The sequence below is a fragment of the Porites lutea genome, chromosome 5, assembly GCF_958299795.1.
Source record: "Porites lutea chromosome 5, jaPorLute2.1, whole genome shotgun sequence".
Classification (NCBI taxonomy): Eukaryota; Metazoa; Cnidaria; class Anthozoa; order Scleractinia; family Poritidae; genus Porites; species Porites lutea.
Window position 1 is genome coordinate 35824213 of NC_133205.1, and position 23410 is coordinate 35847622.

Sequence of the window (23410 nt, forward strand, 5' to 3'; positions counted from 1 at the left end):
ACCATAAAAACTTCATCCCAAAATATCTCGATAACGCTCTTACAGATTTCGCGTAAACGTCACTAACATCGAGACAGCTATCGTAGGTAAAAGCTCCAGTAAACGATTTTGGAAGAACAGTTCCCAGTGCCGAGAAATACTGCTGCAAGTAAAATAGGTAATGGCGTCATTTCGTTGCTATGACAACTCCGATGTCATTGTAACCCTGATCATAACCAATTTTCTTCTTTATCTAATACAACTGTGGTGTCAATTTTTCCAAATCTTTGTTTATGGCGATGTAGTTTACGCTCAAACTTGGGAGGTATTGACCTTGAAAAACTATAATCGAGCCAACTTAATAGATGATGAAGAAAAAGGTTTCTCGTGGGTTAAAAAAATTCGGCATTTCTTATTACTGAAAATGATCTTTTACAAATGACTGGGCTAATATGGGAATTACCACTATTTAAAGAAAATTTAAAAGATGTTAAGTGCACATATAAAAAAGCGAAAGACACTTAAAAAAGCTAAGAAATTAGCATTTTATTCCTGTTATTATTATAGCCAAAAAAACAAGCTGGACAAATGTTTTGCGATTCAAGCAATCGAACATGAGCACCGCTGTGCCGTTTTGTTTAAGGTAATGGACGATTAATTATTAGCCATCGTGTTTTTTCAGAATCAAAAATCGCATCAAAATGCGGCAATAAGCAAACATTTCCTTCTTACCAAGAGTTAAGCGTAGTACTTTAGTTACAATTGACAAAAAAGATTTGCCGGTGAGCTTCGTGCTAAGACTTCACTGTCGTTTTCTTCTTCTGCCGAATCACTTTCTTCCGCTAGAGTTTGTAGCTTAGCTAAAAGTTTGTCGGGGACAACAGAAATTTTAGGTATCCCTCCCTCAGGATTCGATCCTACTCCCCCGTTATAAGTTGTACCGTTTTTCATGTCCACTTTGTCTTTATTTACGTTTAGCGCGACGACTTTTGTGATCTTGCTCATCACATTCATTGATCCTCTTCGAATTCTCGGCGACGGTGTAATCGTTTGTTGAGACAGTCTTCGGCCGCTTGCCCCGAAAGCTTGTGAACCTCGTCTTTGAAGTGCCTTGTTTGTGGTTGCCGTTGACACGGTTGCTATAGAGGCTCGTCGGAATGCGGCGTTTGTGGTGAAAGCTAGTTTTCCTGCCTTGTTGAGGCTGAAACGACGCGGCGATATTGCACAAGAAGTTGGCGAAGCTGCCAAAAGCGTAAGATCGCACATCTCATCGCCAATTTCGGTATCTTGCGACATGGTCTCGGAGGGACTAGCCAACGCTTCTCTGATAACAATTGGCCTAGGTTTGACTCCGCGACGGAACGCAGTCGAAACATGCCCTTCGTAAACACGGAATAGTTCTCTCAGGTTCTCACGATGGCTTTTCTCGCTAGTTTGATTCAATAAGTTTCCTGGAGCGGTGTTTGGCCTTTGAGAATGATTTTGTTTTGGCGAATGGTTATTAGGCGATCGTCTTCTCTTTGATTCCGAAGCTGAATCTACTGAGGTCCGCGACGGAAGTTGCATGACACGAAAAAGCGGTGATCGAGAGGCAGATCGAAGGCTTTCCTTCGTCCTTCCCCACTCATCAGCTGTTTTAAACTCCACGTAATCTCGGGCACTTTTTGATGCTTTGCCCTCTGAAACAAGGATTCGCGAGCAGAAGAAATTCCCTGATTTCGACGCCACTATCAAGGGTGTTTCACCTTTTTTATTGCAAATGTCCACGCTCAGTTTATACCGTTTTAATTTGCTCAGTAAAAGATTGAGAACGACAAAGTTTCCTGACATGGCAGCATAGTGCAGCGCTGTATTCCCCAGTTTATCTTGCGCGTTAAGATCAAAATCGCTTCCCTCTTCAAGCATGATCGAAACTAACTGTTCCTGTCCGAGTTTACAGGCGTGTGAAAGTGCAGTTAGTCCATCTTTGTCTTTTAAACCGATTTTTGCACCGCGCTTAACAAATATCTTGGCGTACTTTGCTGCTTTTGCCTCGTCTTCAAGGAAGCAAAGTTGCATGAGAGCCGTTCTCATTTCTGAGTCCCTTTTGTTAACATCAATTCCGATGTCTAAAAGCAGTTTTACTTGAGCAAACCGCTTTTCTCTGATGGCAACGTTAAGTGCCGACATTTTATCTCCGCCGCGAAGAAATTACAGTCATCGCTTCTGAGAAGCTTGGTAAATAAGATGACCAACGCGTTATAATTTAGCCTGCAGTAAAGCTTTCATGCAGCAGGTGTATTTAGTCTTCAACTTATTTTGCATTTTCCTTTTCCGTTCAAGGGATTGAGCAACTATTGTTTGCACTGACATCAAGAACAATGTTGGCATCTGCTGTTTCCATGACAACACCTACTAACATCGACACATCGACTAAATGAAATCGTCAAAGGTGTTATTAAATCGTTTGCCCTATTTGTACTCATTTATGACTCTTTTCACGCGTGTCATATATCTATCACATTAATAGATAAATTAATTTTTTTGGTCGACGTTATATCAGTAAATTAAAACCAAAGCATTTTTAAAAGAAATTGTATTTAAATTTAGTTTTTGGGATTAGGATTAGACACCAAAAGATGTATGAACACGTTCGGGAAAAAACATCTTCAACTCGTTCCTCTTTGCATGAAGCCGGGGCCTGGAGAGTACTATGATAAAAAAAGCGGAAATAATTATAAACTTCTATGGAAAAAAAGTATTCTTTTTTTAAGTTTTAATTTTAACATTATCTTTCAGATGGTTTTCAAATATAGGTTTATAATTGAGACAAGTTAAAAGCGTCGTATATAATTTTAGCGACAGCCACAGGGCTTTTCTTACTGGTGTTAAATCCCAAATTTGTCAACATAATCGACAATAACATGCAAATTTGTCACCGAGAACGTTGTTTTTGGTTTTGTAAGCGAACGACTGAATTCCCTTTTATGTCTTGTGTACTTTTTTTTTTCTTTTTCAATTTCTCTCGCTCGCTGCAAAAAAACTTCACAGACAATGCGATACGAAAAACTAGTAATGAGAGTGAAAAAAAGAAAAATAATGATCACACGAAAATTGTGTTTAATTCTAGAGGAGAACACTTGCGTTTGTTTTATGCAAGTTTATGACAAAGTAATAGGGAACTAAAGTAAACATTTTTCTTAAGTAAATATAAAAACCAATATAAATGTACACATATAAAAATTAAAATCTAATATATCCTTCCTATTACAAATTGTTATTTTAAATTTGTGCGGATGTATACTCACACGGCCTGTAGTTCAATCATTGTGAAGACAGATTTATAATACTGATCCTGCTTTTGAAGGTAATTTACACTTTAATTTCAGTAACACTTATGCCTTAATAATAGACAAGTTAGTATAAACTCTTAACTTCAGCCGGAAGAGAGAGTCCGTATTTGCGACTGTTAGAGTTCAGCACTAGAACACAGGCTATGCAAACTTGATCACGCCATGGTGGTCATCTAAATGGATCGATAACAAATAACATGAAAAGAAGTTGTATTTATTTTTGAACTCTTCTCGACTCTTCTCTGCACCATAACAGCGATAAACTGTGTATTTTTTTTGTTTTTTTACTTAGGTATCGCCAACCTATGAATAATGTCACTTGTTTCTAAGTTTGAAAAGTTTTCGATTAGTTCCAAATCGTATTTTGCGTTCTTTGCTGGTTATTTTATCATCTTTTGCCAACAGAATAGATGTAAATTCACTTTTTGCTGGCTAGTATAAAAGTAAAAAGGCCACGTCGCCAGCTTACTCATTTTCAGAATAATAAGAGGTCATGGGCTTTCCCGTGTGACATGCGGCTCTCGCGATCACCATCCAAATGAAGGGCTTGCTCACAGGCTGATTAGAAAGGAAACGTTTTCCTCTGATCGCACGCGACTTTTCTTCATCCGGTTGCATAAAACGCTGGCAAGGGAGCTTAAGCAATGAAGACGACGACGGTGGCAAAAACGTCTCTTAAAAAGTGAATTCGCGCTGTTTCAAAATTCATCGCTCTTCTTCCATAGCGTTCAATTTGTCAAATGTTAGTGACTTTTTCTGGAGTTGAATTCTAAAGGACTGTACGGTATCTAAGTTTAAAAAACGAATTAGAAAATAGTTGTCTTGTGTTACCTCATCTCCCTAGACCTATGGCTTTTTTGTCGTTCTCGCTGACTGGTCGTCGTCGTCGCAACGACAACAGGGAACTTAAGAGCCACGACTACGACTTTGTCGACGACGACCGGAAGTGAGATACCGTGCACTGCGCAAGCGCGATTAGCAAATTTCGTCATCGTGGTGTCGTCGACGACGCCAAACACAGTAGAATCACGTCGTCCTGCAATCCACAAGCTTTGGCAGGTATAACTCCTTGTTTTTAAGCGATTTTTCAAGGGCTTTGTATTTTTTATCCTCGTAAATCCAGGTATCCTTTCTTTTTTCTCCTAACAAGCGATGTTGATTGAAAATTCGACTGATGAATTGTGTTTACTTCGAAGACAACACTGAGCTGTGGAGGCCGAGCGAGCGAACTCGTAAGGGATAAATTTAGTTGTACGTATTTAAGAAAGGCAAATCATATATCTTTAATATAGAGGAAATGAACTTTATATGGAAAACAGCTATCGCATCGGAATGTCTCTTTTTCCAAAACTAACCTCCGACAGACACTCGGACTCGGTTATCTCATTCAGGTTGAAAGTTGAATAATCTTCGTACGGAAAGCAGAGATTTTTCCATTCGAAAAGGTCAGACATTACTAAAAATTCTTCATCGTCAATGAAAGTAGACGTACGGCTTATAAAATAAGATCTTGCATCGTTTTAAAAGACGCCTCTGCGAAAAAACTTTGTTGCGAACGAACATCACAGTTCTACTACTTCTACTTGTTTGTTTACATTCAGTGTCGTCGTCGTCGACCTACCGATCGACTGCATCTTAAGTTTCCTTTTTCCCGCCGAAACTGACGTTCTTGTTCCAGTCCTTTCCCGGTCAACAGAGGTCGTCGTCGTGAACTTCGTCGTGGTTCTTAAGTTCCCTAACGGCGACGGCTACGAAAACGTCACTTAAAAAGTGAATTTGCGCTGCCTCAAACTTTACCGTGCTTATTCCGTCTTGTTTAATTCATCAAATGTTAGCAATTTTTTTGGAGTTGAATTCTAAAGGAACTGCAGCAAAGTTCAGGGAGAGAAAATGGAAGTTGTTGTCTTTTGTTCCCGTCCTCGACAAAACGTGAAATTAGGCAGCTTCACGTTGTAGTCGTGCAATGACGGCAGAGAAATGTACAAAAAAGCGTGATGCACATAACATAACATAACATGACATAACATAACAACTTTATTCAAGTGTCGATGTCTTTAACTTATAAAAGCTAATTGGGGACACTAAAATAGTAGGAAAAAACATTATAAAATGAGTTCATTCATGGTATCATAAGGTGAACTTATGATTGTCTAAAATCTAAAATTTATAAACGGTAAAAATTTAAAAGTTAAAAGATTTTAACTTGTCTAAACCTATTGCTTTTTTGCCGTTCTCGTTGCCTTCGTCGTCGTCGTTGCGTAATTAAACTCCCTATTTGACGATGACGACGCCAACGAGAACGGCAAAACATCAATAGGATTAGATTAGTGAAACAACAACTTTGAACGTGCTTCACGCTTTTTTGTAGATTTCTTTGCCGTCACTGCACGATTACGACGTGAAAGTGCCTAATTTCACGTTTTGCGTAGGACGTGAACACAAGACAACGACTTTCTTTTTCTTTTCCGGAACTTTGATACAGTCTTTTAGGCTTCAACTCGAGAAAAAATTGTCAACATTTGATGAATTGAATGAGATGGAATAAGCGCGATCAAAAAAAGCTAAAACATGCTTACCTCGATCCGATGTTAAGTTTCCATCTTCAGTTTGCCTGTTTCTCAGCGAGTTTAGGACACAAAGCGATGTTTAGTCTGGAAGATATTCTTCAAATAGCAGACATCATCTGTCCTTGCTGTGTTTTTTTTAGGCACTAGCTGGGCTAGATCTTTTTTACCGAACGCGTGAAATGTTCCACCATTTTGTACTGCTCTATCTGCTCTATCAAAATAACGCAACCTCGCGCCCAGGGCTTCTCTTGGCTTGAGCCAATCAGAAAAAAGAAAAACACCAATCAATTCTTGCGCCATTTTATTGGTTGTTTCTCGTCGCCTGCAACCTCGGAGACCTAATTGCAGTCTATCGAGCCGGAAGAAGCAAATTTTGACAACTCTCAACCATGTGTAAAAAAAAAAGTCATGCATACATTGCCTTGGGCTCTAAGCTTGCTCATTAGTAGCACAACGACATGTTATTCGAGAGAAACCTCAAACAGAGGAAATGTCTTTTCCTTGGGTTTATTTTACACACATTTAAAACTTATTGTGCGTGAAAGGATAGCGCTTTATGCTTCTGTGTATTATATTTCGTGAAGAAAACTTGGTTTTGAAACAAAATAATGATAAAATAAACAGCCTCTCAAGGCAGATGCTTGCTAGACGGAAAGAAAAGTGATCCAGCTCTTAAAAGATCTCTTAAAAGTATTTTTCATGACTTCACTTAAGCAATGCACGAGTTCTTATCTTAAAATATTAAGCACCTTTCAAGATCTCCGAATACATAAGCCAAGAATATTTTTGGCAAACCCTTCAGGGAAAAGAAATAGTTAGAGAGTTTTTTAGGTGTTATCGTCAGTTTGCGTAATAGTATAGTTAATAACAGTAGTTTTTAGTATAAGTCATTGTGAAGTATTTCTTGCTAAATTGGCGACGTGACAAAGAGCACTTAATACCCGAACCACTTTAACCAATCACCTGGTCCACACTTCATGTTATTAAATAACAGTGACAACTACATTATTTAGGAATAAATGAAAAACTGTTTACAACAGAGAACTGAGCTTTTGGGAATTGTCCTAACTAAGATTGTTTAAGTTCATTCAACACAAGGCACTTTAGAACGGTAAGGTATTTGTCTATATAGCAATGGTGGTTGATGTTTCCATTCGCACTTTTAAAAGCAAATAATATGTAATTCTTGCTGCGTTTACAAAATGTTTCGCGCGGCAAGCAGTCTTGATTGCTACAGCTTTCGTTTTAATGCATAAAGTTCTGATCCCTCTAGTTATTCCAAAGATAAAGCCATAACACAGTTTTCATAAAAATTCGATGCTACCAAGTTGCGGCATGTTTGCGTCCGCCGGAGGTCTTTGATACACTTACATTTTGTGAATACACGTCAAGTCCCTTTGGAACGGACACTGTAGGGTCCTAGAGTAGCGAGAGTCCGTAATAGTGTGAGTTTATTTCGGTGAAACATCCGTAGACGAATTATTTTTATGTAGGATTTAGCGGCTGTCCGTATTATCAGGGTGTCCGTTATAGCGAGGTGTCTGCAGGACGAGACTGACTGTACTGAACTCGGAGCAGCCATTGATATAAAACTGTTAGCAATCCGCTTAGTTAGCTCACATCATTACTTTAACTGGCTGCCCGAACTTTAGGTAAAAGACGTGCATTTATTTAGTTGATCTGAGCCTTTACTAACTTCAACGTCATTTTAAACTTCATTTAAATGTTCAAAAAAGCCTTACCGATTCCAGTTTTGGTATTTGATAACTGCAAAAAATATGATCACATATTGGACAAAAAATTTAAAAAAAGACAAACAAACAAACAAAAAAAATACAGAAACATTAAATGATGACGTTCATTGTCGCGGTCCTCAAAAGGAATGAAATCGTTTTATTATAAAATTTATTTCCCTTAGTCATTGTTCGCTGCTACATTTTAAAATCTTTATGCATATTACGCCTTTTCAACTTATCGTCATTAATACTGAACAAAATCTACTTTGCTCATGAAATGTTTTCGTGAAGACCACCTGCTAGTGTTAGTCCAGGCCTACGCACACTTGTCTTACGCGGGCGACTTGCCAAGCGTTTGTCAGCAAACTGAATCGTGAATGAAGACAATGATGGCTGACAATTGTTTCGATGGAGCTATTTTGATGATTTCATTTCACAAGGAACATAGCCATTACTTAAACATGGCCGGCGTGTTTTTGTCTATGGCATGAAATCTGAATGAACTCTTGAATCCGGCATCAAAGAAGAAATACAACATATGTACTCAGGTCGTTGTGATACGGATATGAAAGAGTTCTGTCAAAGTCGATCTACTACACTCTTTGTAAAATTGAAAATTGTGAAAGCTGGACAATCTATTTAAAATAATGTCATTTATCTGCATGATTAGCTCACCGCAGAGAAGCAGTCATTATCGAAACTGGCTTCATAGTCTCTATGTTAACTTAAAGTTAGCTGACCAATTTTTAACAATTTGAGCTTCAACTTCAACTTAACTATAACTTGTAGAAATACTGTAACACGTCCAGTTTTCTTTATTGCAACTAAAATGATCGTACAAACAAACGAACAGAGATAGAAAGAAATGGATTGTTGAGTAGCGGACCCCCAAAGACTTAAGATTACGAAACAGAATCATTTTCATAAGTCAAAGTCAAGTAATCATCGCTAATTAAAGCTTAATTTTAAAATCTTTATGCATATTACTCCTTTTCAAGTCCTCGTCATTAATAATGACCGAATCTACTTTCCTCGCGAAATGTTTTCGTTAAGACCACCTGCTCGGTTTAGATTATGCCACCATCGATTTACGGAAACTCGCTAAACAACTCCTGCAAAAAGAAGAATGAAACAAAACACTACTGGCAGAAAATTGTTTTGCAAGTTATTTTCATACGTATTTTCGTTATGTTATTGTTCACGAAAGGTATGAATCATTTAAACCTAGCGCATTTAATCTCAGTTTTTTTTTTGTCGTAAGGATATCCGATCCGTGTCAGCCTGAGAGTGAGCAAACTCTTAAATTCCAGCGCAAGATAAAAAAAAAAACAAAAAACAAAAAACAGTCTCCTCTTTTTAGCAGAGTACTGAAACAAAAATTTAAAAAGTAAATAAGTCTTCTGTAATTATGTCCTATAAACTCATCGGCCGACGCCACCACTGGTTTTCCCGCGAAATGACGTCGGAAGAACATGAACCGTGCGCGAATAATCAACCTCGTTGTTAGGGTTATATTTTGCCTCGCGAGAGGAAGAAAAAAACCCTGGGAGCGACTCGAGCGAGGTTGCGCAGAAATTCTATACTGATGACGCAACACTACCCAGCTCCGGGTAGTGCTGATTGGTTTAAAATTTACTACAGGATTGGCCAGGGATACAAAAAACGTGAAACAGCTGTAATTATTATAGCCAGCGAATACAGCCAACTCTCATCGCTCTTCGTCGCTGTGCATGGACGTTTCATTGATTATCACCGTTTTTGTAGTTGTTAAAATACTAGATAAGCTGATCAGAAGAATAAAATGATGAATTACCTACTTCTGTGGGTGCCATAGACAGAGCTTTTATCGTGAAAAACCTGAATCGATCAACTTACTGTCAAGACGTTAGCATGCAGACAGATGTGCTCAACTAAGACTTGAAAAATCGAAAAGTTGGAGATGTAGAGTTGAATTCAGTGGCGGATCCAGGGGAGGGGCCCGGGGGCCCGGGGGCCCGGGCCCCCCGTATTTTTAGACCAAACCGAAAACATTTTTTTGGAGACTGGGCCTTATCAAAGGGTCTGGATCACCGCCCCCCCCCCACCCCTCCCCCTTCATCTCAAGGTCTGGATCCCAAACTCTTACAATACGTCACCTATGCTGTCACCGGCTTCGCAGTCATGGTGGAGCGGAGGCAGGGGAGCATAAACTGGAACACATTTTTTTTCTCAAAGTACATTAACAGTCATGATAGTTTTATTGGCAAATTTTCCATGAACCTCTAACTCTTGAAATATTCATGCATATAATCAAAAGCATATATTGGCAACTTACACCTGAACAAAAAAACATTTTATGAGTCTTTTAAGACCTTTTCGATAATTGCTACTAAAAACGAAGCAGATAATCGGGTTGATAGCACAGTAGCTAGGTTTGACTCATAAAGTAGGTTACATCAAAGTATATCCGAAAACTACACGAGAAATGGGCAGACCTGTCCTGATACCGCATGATGAAATGGTTAGTATTGAAAGGTAACCAGCAAAGCACAAACACTATTACGATAGCAATGGACATTTGAAGAACGTTTCTGTTTCTTCTTTTCCGCTGTTGCTGATTGTTGGTCGACTGTTCATCTGGGTGTGCCTGTGTCTTGAGCTTGATAAAGATGGTGGAGTAAAGAATGACTAACAACACCACAGGTATGTATCCAAACACAATGTTGTAAGCTAGTAGGAAACTTGCAAAGGACGAGGACTCTCCGAATACTTTCTTCTATATCCGTACACACAAGGCTCCCTCTGCGTATTCAACAAGCTCGACGGTGAACAAGTCTGAAGAACTAAGAACTATGGCAAACATCCAAGTGGCAAGAATGAAGAAGGGACACAGTTTGGATCTGATGAATGGCGAATGGAGTGGAAATACCACTGCTCCAAATCGATCCACTGCTATCAGAATCAGATTCTGAGTCGACACGACAATGGAAACGTTACCAAAGAAAAGGACAAGCTTACACAAAGCCTAGCCAAGCTGACCATCGATAGGAAACGAGTTTGCGTGCAAGAGTGACAATTTCAAAGGTATCGAGAATATTGGAAATAACAAATCAGACGTGGCCATGTTTGCGATGAAATAATTTATCGGTTTTCTTAAGTTCGGCATTTTATAAACGATGATAACAATGAGAGAATTTGCTACCAGTGAAACGATGATTATCAGACAGTAGATAACGGTTCTTCCGATATTCCACGCATTGGAATATAACTGAGAGACGCATGAGCTCCAAAACTCGCTGGATCCGTTCGCCGTTGAGTTCATGTTTATTTTGCGACGTATCTGCGGAATTGCACGCACGCAGTCGAGTAGATTCCAATTACTGCTCAGTATTTTACGTATCCTACTTGATTCAGAACTTTTATCCACATTTGTTAGCCCCCTGCGAAGCCTCAGCACAGCTGTCTAAAGTTATTTGTAAGGTCAGGTGTCTATATTAAGAAATCGATTGAGAAAAGATATGGCTTATCCCCATTAGCGTAAAAGGTCTTTAGATATATTTTCTGTCATCAGCAACGCTTGACAAAAAAATGCGGGTGGTTTGTCGCGTTTTTTCATATTTTGTCTGAGACTGGGCAATCTCCAAAGCGCTGCCGACAATATTTTCCCGGCTAAAACCGAGCGGCGCCTAATGAAAACATAATATCATAGAGCGGCGGTTATTAAATGAGCCCACTGAGAGGTGTTTGTTTTGAAGGGTCGGCTCAATTTGTCATTAGATCATTCACACGATCATTTACGGTAACTCATCAATGCCCAAGTAAGCCTTCTATAATAAATTTGCTAGGAAAGACTCATAAGCATTGAACCTTCGAGTTATTTACTTTGTCTGAATACGTGCTAAACAGTAGAAGTTACGAAAGTAGAAGTCAATCCACAGGTAGCCCAAGCTCGAAATATGAGTATCGGCGAGCATCGGCATTGTTGCGTAACATTCAAAATATAAGGATTATAAGGCTCCCTGACGATGGCAAAATAATCTACGTTAAGTCTGGAGAGGGACGTCTTATCAACCATTCAAATTTCTCGCTGCCAAAGTAATTTAATTTTACTAACTACAAATTTGTCTATGCTCTGTTCTTTGTTTTTGCGCTACTCTTTTTTATTTATTCAAAGTGTTATTTTGTTTAATTTACCTCTTGTGATCATTTGCTTCAGTCTAATATTATATGCACGTTTTAGTCTTCATTATTTGTTTAAAATATCGAGTACCTTTTGCATCAATCATTTTACACCTAATAGAAAGAATGCAAATCCTTTATTGAGGCGCACATGTTTTTTTCCCGTCGAGACAACGTTTATTACAAAAGACTTGAACAAATCGTGACTTTGAAAATAACTTCATTGAATGTCAGGGGACTTAGGGATGACGCTAAAAGAAGAGAAGTATTTAATTGGCTTCGCGCCAAAAGGCCATCAATATGCATGCTCCAAGAAGTACACTGTATAGAAAAAACAAATCACTTGTGGAAAGCAGAATGGGGCTATCAAGCTTACTTCACCTCTTTTGAAAGCAACAAAGCAGGGGTATGTATTCTTTTTAACAATAATTTTAACCTTCAGCTCCAAAGACTTTACACCGACCCTGCAGGGAGATTTATTATCTGTGACTTAAAAGCTAACGAAAAGCTTTTGACCCTCGCTAACATCTATGCTCCCAACGAGGATAAACCTTCATTCTTTCAAAACTTTTACGATCATCTTTTAAATTTTAATTGTGAAGACATAATAATTGGCGGTGACTTCAACCTTGTTCTTAACATCGAAAATGACAAAAAAGGTGGCATTGCCAAAACTCACCAAAATAGCTTGAAGACCGTTCAAGAAATTTCAGAGAACCTAGATCTTCTCGATGTCTGGAGAATTCACAATCCAGATGACAAAAGGTACACTTGGAGACAACGACAACCTAAGGTTTACTGTAGACTTGATTTCTTTTTAATAAGCCAAAGCGTTATTGGGGACGTCACTAACACCGATATAGTGCCAGGATATAAAACAGACCATTCCATGATTACTTTAGATCTGTCTCTTCATGCAAATAGCAGAGGACCCGGCCTTTGGAAATTAAATACCTCTCTTTTAACCGAAACTGCTTATGTTAATCTTATTAAGACAACGATTAAGGAAGTTCAAGACGAATATGAAAATGATGACATGGTAAACTCTGCTCTATTGTGGGACATGATTAAGCTTAAAATACGGGAAAAATCGCTCAAATACGCAATGAATAAAACTAAGAAAACAAAGGGCCGTGAGGCAGAACTAGAGCATGCAATTTCCAAACTAGAATCGAAAATGGAGAACGGAGACTCTAGCGTAACAGAAAATTCTGAACTTGCAGAACAACTGAATGATCTAAAGAGTGAGTTAGAAAGAATTATTGAGACTCGTACGAAAGGTTCCATATTGAGAGCTAAAATTAAATGGCATAATGAAGGAGAAAAAAATACGAAATATTTCCTCAACCTAGAAAAGAGACACTATAAGCAAGGCATTATAAGCCAACTTAAAGTGGACGAAAATAACTTTATTACTTCGGATCAGGAAATATTAGCAGAAGGGGAATCTTTTTTTATGAATCTATATACATCCAACAGAAATATACACAATTTAATTGACACATATGATTTTTTTAAACACGAAAACGACACCGTCCTGAATGACGAACAACGGAACAACTGTGAAGGCCTGCTAACTGAAAGGGAATGCCTTGCAGCCCTGAAAACCATGGAACAGGGAAAAACCCCTGGATCTGATGGGCTACCTTCAGAATTTTATAGAGTATTTTGGACAAACATATCAAACTTATTGATTAATGCTCTTAATTATGCGCACGAAACGAGTCAGCTTTCCATCACACAAAGAAGAGGAGTAATCAAACTCATTCCCAAGAAAGACGCTGAGCCGTATTTCATTAAAAACTGGAGACCGCTTACTCTTCTCAACTGCGACTACAAAATTGCAGCAAAGGCTGTAGCTAACAGGCTGAAAAAGGTTCTTCCCGATCTCATCAGCTGTGATCAAACTGGCTTTATGAAAGGCAGGTTTATTGGCGAGAACATACGATTAATAGACTATGTTATTCGTTTTACCAAAGAAAAAAATATCCCAGGGCTATTATTATTTCTTGATTTCGAAAAGGCGTTTGACACGATTGAATGGCCTTTTATCATAAATTCTCTTCAATACTTCGGTTTCGGCCCAAGTGTTGTAAACTGGGTCAAATGCCTTTACAGCAACATAGAGAGCTGCTTCTTAAACAACGGCTGGACAAGCAATTTCTTTAAAATTGAAAGAGGGGTCAGGCAGGGGTGCCCGTTGTCTCCATATCTATTTGTTCTTTCAGTCGAAGTCTTAGCCAAGGCTTTTAAAAGAAACAGCAATATCAGAGGAATACACGTTAACCAAGAGGAAATTAAAATAAGTCAATACGCAGACGATACAACCTTAATATTGAATGGTTCACAAACGTCGCTCTCAGCTGCTCTCAACACACTTGACGATTTTGGAGAAGCCTCGGGTCTCAAACTCAACAGTAAAAAAACAGAAGCAATTTGGATCGGAACATATAGTGGAAAAACAGAAATTCTTCTTCCAGAAAGAAATTTCAGATGGCAAACAAACAAAGTAAAATCTTTAGGCGTTTGGTTTACGACAGACCCTGAAAACACTGTACTTCTAAATTATAAGGAAAAACTGGAAAAAATTAACAATATTCTAAGCAACTGGAAATACCGTAGATTAACCTTAAGTGGGAAGATCACTGTTCTGAAAAGCTTAGTAGCTTCTCAAATTGTGTACGTCTTGGCACCCTTGTGCACAAACAAAAAAATAATTAGCGAGATTAACAAGCTCTTTTACTTGTTCCTTTGGAACGGAAAGGGCGATAAAATAAAGCGAGATATTATGATTAACAATTACCCAGCAGGTGGCCTCAAAATGATTGACATACTATCTTTCAATAAAGCGCTAAAAACCACTTGGATAAAAAAGTACCTGGATACAGATAATCAGGGTAAATGGAAACTTTTTCTAGATCTTGAACTGAAAAAGTTTGAGTGTACCCTACCGTTCACAAGCAACCTTAATAAGATAGACATAGCTAATATCTTCAAAACGCAAGACAGTTTCTTAAAGGAAATTCTCCTAATCTGGTCAGAAATCAATTTTGAAGAGAGGATAACATCAGAGAGCCAGCTTTCAGAACAAGGCATATGGTACAACTCACTTGTAAGGATTAACGACAGCCCTATTTTCTTTAAAGAATGGTATCGTAAAGGCATCACAAAAGTTAAGCACTTAAGGAACAGAGAAGGAAAATTCCTCACTCCACCAGAACTTTTAAACAAATACGACATCAAGGTCCAACCCTTGGCATACTGTGGAATAATTTCTGCTCTTAAAAAGCTATGCAACACATTCAACCAAGGTGACCACACAAACGAAGGTAATAGTTACGAAAGCTTTTCGACAAAACTAATGAAAGCCCAAAAAGCAAGCAAGTTGGTGTATGACAAATTAATTACAAAGAAAAGTGCCCCCCCTACTACAAGCCAGCAAAAATGGAATCAAGACTGCAACTTAGGTCAAAACGAAATAACGTGGGGTGCGACCTACCAGCTAGCTCATAAAATCACAAAAAGCATAAAACTCAGGGAATTTCAATTTAAATTGCTGCACAGAAGAATACCAACAAACGCTTTCTTAACTAAGATAAGAGTAAAAGAAAACTCCAACTGCTCCTTTTGTAAAAAAGAACCAGAAAAACTCGTACACCTTTTCTGGTCCTGCCCCAAAACGGCGCTCTTCTGGGAGAGCATCATAACGCGATTAAAACTTTGCCAAATTATTCCCGATAGTTACTCTGCAGACATGACTGTTTCACTAGGCCTGAGATCAGACTCTTCTAAACTTCAACGCCAGATCAACTTTTGTTTTCTTATTGCCAGGCACTATATCTGGCTCTGCAAAACAAAAGAAGCTATACCTCTATTGCAAGGATTTCTCAAACACCTAAAGACAATTTACAACATACAAGCACAAGCAGAAGCAAACAATGTTCTGCCCAAACAATGGTCATTCCTACACGACATCACGTAGAAACTATCGTTTCTACCATGGCGCTATTCCCAACGCCCCCTGATATTCTCTATGTCTTTCATCCGTAGCTTATCCTGCCTCAATAACGCCAACTATCCTTAAATAAGTTTCTTCCGATGCAACTGTGTACTTGAAGCATACGAAATGTAATAATGTTTGAAAACAGTAGTATTGTTAGCAATGTAAGCAATAAGTATTGTCAGTATTGTAAGTATGGTATGAATGTTGTAAATAATGTAAGCAGTGTAAGCAGTGTTCAATATTGTAATTATTGGGTTAAGTAAAGCAAGTTTAGACAGGAAAAAAAAAAAAAAAAAAAAAAAAAAAAAAAAAAAATATAAGGATTTGTATGGGAGAAAAACTTACCGTTTCTGTAACCTACAAAAATGAAAGGATTTCAATAAAAAACAGCTCACCTTACTTAAAATGTGTGTTACGTCTCTCCTGTGTTGTCCACGGGCCGATTTATGGCCGTTTTATGGGTTTTTATGTAAACGGTTTTCTCTCTATATAAAGGTTTACCAAGGTTGGGCACTCCAGCGAAGCAGCTCGACTGATTCACCGAAGGAAAACGGCCGGATATTCGCTCCAACTGCTCCAATCGCCTCCAAATTCCGCCTAGGTAACACACGATAGTTCTTCTTTCCATTCGTTATCTTGCTTCAAGACTCCTTTCACCGAGAGTGAATCAAAGGTCGCAAATCTCTGCAACCAACCCAGACTCTTGCACCCGTTGACACAACAGGAAAACAACGGAAGCAAGAGACTGTCTCCCACCCCGAGTGTGAGTAATCTGAGTCTCAGGCCGTGTCGCTATCTGTCAACGGTAACGCGGAGTTCAGGCCGAGCCTCTGTCGATGGCTTCAGACGGAAAAGAATGCAGAGATTTGCAGCCTTTGATTCGCTCTCGGTGCAACGGAGTCTTGAAGCAAGATAACGAATGGAAAGAAGAACTATTGTGTGTTATCGAGGCAGAATTTGGAGGCGATTGGAGCGGTTGGAGCAAATTTACCGCCGTTTTCCTTCGGTGGATCAGTCGAGCCGCTTCGCTGGAGTGCCCAGCCTTGGTAAACCTTTATATAGAGAGAAAACTGTTTACATAAAACGGCCATATATCGACCCGTGGACCACACAGGAGAGACGTAACACACATTTTAAGTAAGGTAAGCAGTTTTTTTAATTAAAATCCTTTCATTTTGGTAGGTTACAGAAACGGTAGGTTTTTTCCCCATACAAATCCTTGTATTTTGAATGTTACACAACAATGCCGATTCTCGCCGATGCTCATATTTCGAGCTTGGGCTACCTGTGGTCAATCTTAACATATACGCTTAGTAAGAACTCTAGGAGATTTTCCACACCATTCTTATTATTCGTATATCTTTGTTTCGTTTAAAAATCATCAACTACAAAAAATTCGATCAACAACAAAGAAAAACTAGAACACTAAGTAAAAACGCCATAAATAAGGAGGATAGATAAGTTATTTCCTTAAAATTCAGATCACGACGAAAGTTATTGTTAGATCGATTCCGGCGGAAGCGTCATGTATTCACCCCGATAGGAAATAATTTATATCGAGCCGTGTTTTCATGTCAAATATGACCTAAAGTGACCCACTTAAAAGGGGCGAGCTTTGTTGAGAAACCACTTAAGAGCTAATTCCCCGGAAGTAGCAATAAGAAACCACTTTGGTGGAATAAATTTGGCCACGATTGTGGCTAGTTTTAATCGAACAATTAGCAAAACTCAAACACAGCAGTAAACATTTTCGTATATGATGTCTTGTTTACAAATGGGGCGACAAAATACTGCCAGCCTTAGAAAGTGATACTATCGAACCGACAGGATGGATCAAACGTGATAAATCGCTGGGAGGTGGGGAAATGGGGAGGAGGCGGGAAAAAGTTTTTCTCGGGATCTGTTCAATCTGATGGCGAGAGGAGGAAGGAAAAATATCTTGCTGGAACTGTCTTTCATATACTAGGCATGTGACCTTCTTAAACCTGATTGGCCAAACTAATGCTAGTATCGAATCCGTGCCTGGTACAAGCCAACCCGAGCGGAATATCACGTGCGCACCACGCCTCGATATAAATTACATTATGTCGCGCCATAATGTTCGGTTATGTTTCATTACAACGAATTCATGTCAGGAAAAGGTTTCTTTTGATCACTGTTTTAGTCGTTGAAGTTGCAGTGTAAATCTAAACAACTAATCAATGAATCTTTGTGATATTTAACATTGAATCCTGATAAAATATCTATAAGTTATTATTATTATTATTATTATTATTATTATTATTATTATTATTATTATTTTATTGTTATAAATTTTTCAAAACGTATGTCCAGGGAATTTTTGTTAAATAAATAGTAAAAATACAACATCAAGGAATAGAGTAACTAAGCATCTATAAATGTGGCTCTCCGGCCAGGAGGAAATTTTCTGCTGTTGAGGAACATTAATCATACTCCTGCGATCCAGAGCGCGGGAAAGTTTTTTACCAATGTCAATACTATCAATTTATCACCAGTTGTAGTTCTGTCTTTTCCCTGTAAACTGTTTGAAGTAGCTCTAAGACTGTTCAAAATATAGTTGAAAATACGTGCTTAATGCCAAGTTTACTAAAAAGGTGTGTGAAATGTTATCTTCGGCAATACGATCATAGCTGGGTGCAAAATTTCGCAGCTTAACTCGAGCGCAGCTGCCTTAAGCAATTAAGCCCAAGCTTAGCAGGTAAATATGAGGTAAAAATAAATGCATATTCATCAAGTGTGCATAAAACATGCAGTTTTTATAACATTTACTTTTCGATCGAACACACACAAAAAAGAGTTTTTTTTGAGCTTGACGGTAATTACTGCTAAAAATGAAAAAGAAAATCGGGTTTATATCACAGTACGCGTTAGATATTAAGCTATTTCGAGAAAGGTTGTCAGAAAAAGTGCATGCGACAATCCCGAAAGATATGTGGGTAGTCTTGAGTTCAATGTTTTTCAAAGAAATTTGAAAGGAAGGCACGAGAGGCCACAGACGTGTGTTTGCGAGTGCTAAAGGAAAGCAACAAAAGTAGGTTCGACATCTACAGTGTCAGGAACAGTGTATTGATCATATCACGTATTACCTTTCGGGATTGTCGTGTGCACATGTTTTCCCACAACCTTTCTAGAAATAGCTGTATACATGGTGACATCAAAGTAAAGCCAAAAACTGCACGAGAGATGGGTGAACCTGTCATGTAGCTACGGTGAGAAATCGATTGAAAAGATATGTGAAAATACTTGCTTAACTACCATTTTCAGGTGTGTGTTGAATGCTATCGTTAGCAATACGATCATAAAGTGCACAATTTAGCAGGTAAACACAGGAAGCAGGGCAGAGCAGGGGCGAAGCTGCCTGTCATTAAGGAATTTACAGTCTTAACAGTAAATATGAGGCAAAAATAAATGCATGTTATCATGTGTGAATTAAACAGGCAGTTTTCATATCATTTATTTTTCGATCGAACTAAAAACGAGAAATGATAAAACCAGGTTCTTCCTCAGCAAATAGACGAGGCTTTTACTTCTTTGACTACTTTTAACAGTGGCGGATCCAGGGGAGGCCCCCCCCTTATTTTTAGACCAAACTGAGGCCCGAAGGGCCGAAAAAAATTTTTTCAAGACCGCCCTCCCCCTTATCTCAGGATTTGGATCCGGCACTGGAACTGGTGAGGGAACTCGCCCGAAAAGATTGATTAACTGATTGTTAACTGTCAACAGTAGGTTATATCTGCAACAAAGAAGCGAGAAATGTTTTTTCTAAGAATATACTAGGATAATCGCCTGCAATCTTCAATTATAGTGTTTTCATTATAGTGTTTGTTTTCTTAGGCAAAAATTATACAACAATTTTTACCGAGGTGGAGGTGCCACAACTGGCCACCGACACTGAGGTGAATAATTGTTTTAGCATATACTAAAACAGTGAGATAATTGGGCACAAAAATGATGATTTTCAAATCATTTACTGATGCCACCGATTACAGTTTTGGCGCATAATGACCGTAATGACCGAACGGCCGTCGCGTTTTCTTGCCGACAAATAAAACTTTTGAAGACATTTGTCTAGCTCTTGGGGGGAAATTTCTTCAAAAGGAGTTGTGGATTCTTTTTATATTTGGAATCATTCTGTAAAAAACCTATTAAATTTAGTTTTAAGCTTATTTATGAACATGTCAACTAACAAAAATATTTTTCAACTCAAACAGACAAAGCTTCAACTGTTAAAACTTCCAAACTGAATTCGTGTATTTCGGGAACAGCTTGTTTGATTATATGTGAATTTTTTTTGTCAGTGTTATGACAGCAAACCGGGAGGCCATTTTGCTCCTAACTTAGACGAGTTTAGCGTCGCTCGCGTGGAGGAGCTGGAGGGTGAATCAGTGAATAACACTGCGATATCCGGAGTTTGAATAGCCAATCAGAGCGCGCGAAAAACACTATCCACTGCTTTAGTATATACTAAATACTGATAAAAATCAAGACGAACTTAAACGGGCTCCAAAATCACGTTGTGTCCTTTTCTTCTAGTTGCGAAGACAAATCCCTTTGAAAACGGTTTTTATTGAAACGCCAATCAGCAAAGGTACATTATTGACATAAGGAAGCACTCCCGGGATAATTTTCAGAAAAAGTAATAAAATTTGGTAATTTGCCGTAAGGCCATTTTCAGAGTTAAAGATATCGAAAAGATGCCTTTTGTATTTTCGTAATTTCTAATATTTTCATTCCCACTTTTCTTGCAAATTTTTCATTTTATTTTCTTCAAAGTAATTCTCATTCTCATTCTCATTAATCATTATCATTCATCCATTTTGGTCACCACATGAATCCAAATAGAACCAGTAAAAAGTACTTGTCTTATTCTTGTACACAAATAGCCGTGTAAAGAGATTGAATCCATGGAAGGAAGTCTCAGCATGATATTGAACATAGCAATTGGTGCAATTTTCATTACGGAGATACCTCCCTGTTGGACGCAAGTACTAGTACATTATGCCCGTCCTGCATTTCCGTGATAATTTACTGTTTTATTAATTTTCTGCTCTTCGACTGCTGACAACACGTCATATTTACTGTAGAAGATGACATCGTCACGGTTAGAAAACTGAAATTTACAAAGAAAACTAGAAACTGCAAAAATCACAATAATATATTCTTACAGCTGTATAGAAAAAGAAATTTGTTGCTCCGTTATTTCAAATGGTGCGTATCGTGTTTGACAGTTTTGATTATTATGTTTACTCTAATTATTTTAATTGGTTTTAAATACCTGTTGTCGTCACAGGAGCGGTTAGAGGAAAAGTCAGTACTGTTTATTAAATTAAGAAATATTTGCGATCGGAGCGATCGGAGAGCGTTCATCATCCTTGAGGGTTTGATTTGTTCTTCCTACTTGGTAAGTGTTTTGAAACCAAAATGCAACGTTTGTTTTCAGTTTCGCAGTGTCAGATTGTAAAAACTGAAAGCTATGTCATTAATATTGAGAGTGTATGAGGTTTATAAGCACAAATACCGTGTAAGCGCTAGCCTTACCCAAGGACAGACATATTCTTATCCAAACAATACATGTTAATAGTATTCAAGAATTGTCACATCTTTTTAAGGTTTCTTTGTTTGTTTACGAAGATCGCAAACCTCGCACTGAGAACGAAAATTCACATTAAATGTTCAGCCTTTGGAAAAAAAAAAATCATTTATATCACCCTAAGAATAATTTCAGATATTATTCTATGAGAAATTTGGTCAAAATCTTTCCCTTTTGTATCGATTTAACCACAAAAAATACTTGATTTTTTTCTCGCTGGTCCTCAATGTTCTCTAGCTAAAATGAACGGTCAGGAATTCACTCCTTAAATTACCCAAGACATTACACACGCTTTGGGTGGACAAGCGGGAAGTGGGAAATATTGTCGGGATAGACTTGATTAAGGGGCCGACCATTTAACTCCTGAGGTGGGGGGGGGGGGGGGGGGGCGGGTGGGGGTGGGTGATTTTGAAAAAACAAATTTCCTGCAAGTGCTTGTCGGAAGAAAAAAAGTTGCACGCAGCACAAATGTAATAGAAAGCTTATGGGAAAAAAGGTGAAAAGATATCCTGCCCACCAAATTGGTGGAAAAAAAAATTCTTGATGATCAAAAATCACCCACCCCTCGCCTCAAGAGTTAAATGGTCGGCCCCTAAAGTGAACTGGCAACCTAATCAAAGAATCAAAACTGACGCCCTTTCGGTTTAGTTAGTTGACACAGTAAATAGTTGATTTGATGCAATGTTCACAAAAGAAAGCATATTGACATTCCTAATTGCTATTTTATGGAAAATGAATTCACAGGACAAAAAAATTTAACACACAAAAAGGAGCTTATTTGTCAATTGGTTGAACTCAGTATGACGTCCCCTTTTTTCTGATTCGAACGTCTGACGTATTTCATGATTTTTCGTTCCGTCGCTATGAATAAAAACAGTCAAAACTAAAACTGAAATAATAGACTTCAGTGTACTGCTAGATTTAATATTTGTCGTCAGTTTGTCTACTATCAGAAAATTTTTAGTATTCCTAGATCTATCGTATTTAATTATTTTGTTTCAAGTTATTCCAGACTGAGTAAATGAAGTTTTTCCAAGCTCATTACACCATACATGCATGAATCAGAAAACGAAAATCCGCTGGTTCGATACTCAGCTAGAAACACGAGTCAGAGAATTTGCCTTTCAGATTTTCAGGATATAAGCCTATAATCATCAATCCCATAAAGTGTTTTATTATTCATTCAAAATATTTCCCCAATTCTGATTGGCTAAAAGCACACGCATAATTCACCATAACCAGTTACTGATGACCAAATTTGGAAGAATTTTGTGTTTAACGAGGAAATGACGTCAAAAATGCAGCCTTAATTTGATCACATTACGCCTGTCGTATTTGACCTTCACTGGCTTCCGGTTAGTTATGGTATTGTTTTTGAAATTCTTTTGCTAGTTTTCAAATCACTTACCAACCTTTCCCCTAGCTATCTGGCGGACAGACTGAGTTATCAATCGCATTCCAGGGTCTTGCGGTCCGCATCTAAGCAGCTGTTAGACCAACCTCGATCAATCACGAAAACTTACGGGGACAAGGCTTTTTCAGTGTGTGCCCCTAAACTGTGGAATTCACTACCATTAGATTTGCGTAAGTCACCGTCTTTAACTGGTTTTAAGAAAGAATTGAAAACATATCTTTTTAGGCAATTTTTAGAGAGTGGGTCATTGTTTTTGTAAACTTTATGATTTTAAGACCTGTAATATAATGATTGTAAATAGATTTTTAATATTTGATATGTAAATTATTTCATTTTCCCCTTTTTTACATTGTAAAGCGCCATGAGCTCAGAATATGAGCGCTATATAAATAAAGTTATTATTATTATTATTATTAATGCACCGTTAACCGAGAAGACCTGGGAACGAGATTGAGTTGTTTTCGTTGTAAAAACCAAAATGGCGGACACTTCACTCAGCTGGAACTAGGCGAAATAATGGCTAAAAACATAGCAAAAACAGCAAGAAGACAACTCAGAGGGCGACATCTGCTATTTGGAGAATATTTGCGGAGCTGGAAAAAGCTAAAGG

General features: G+C 38.2%; 1 protein-coding gene across 1 annotated transcript; it reads right to left on the reverse strand.

Annotated features, from left to right (window-relative positions):
• Positions 1-680: 680 nt before the first annotated feature.
• Positions 681-2357, reverse strand: LOC140937013 (uncharacterized). Its single transcript, XM_073386535.1, has one exon. The coding sequence runs from the start codon at positions 2146-2148 to the stop codon at positions 736-738; it is 1413 nt and encodes a 470-aa protein (XP_073242636.1). The 5' UTR covers positions 2149-2357; the 3' UTR covers positions 681-735.
• Positions 2358-23410: the final 21053 nt, after the last annotated feature.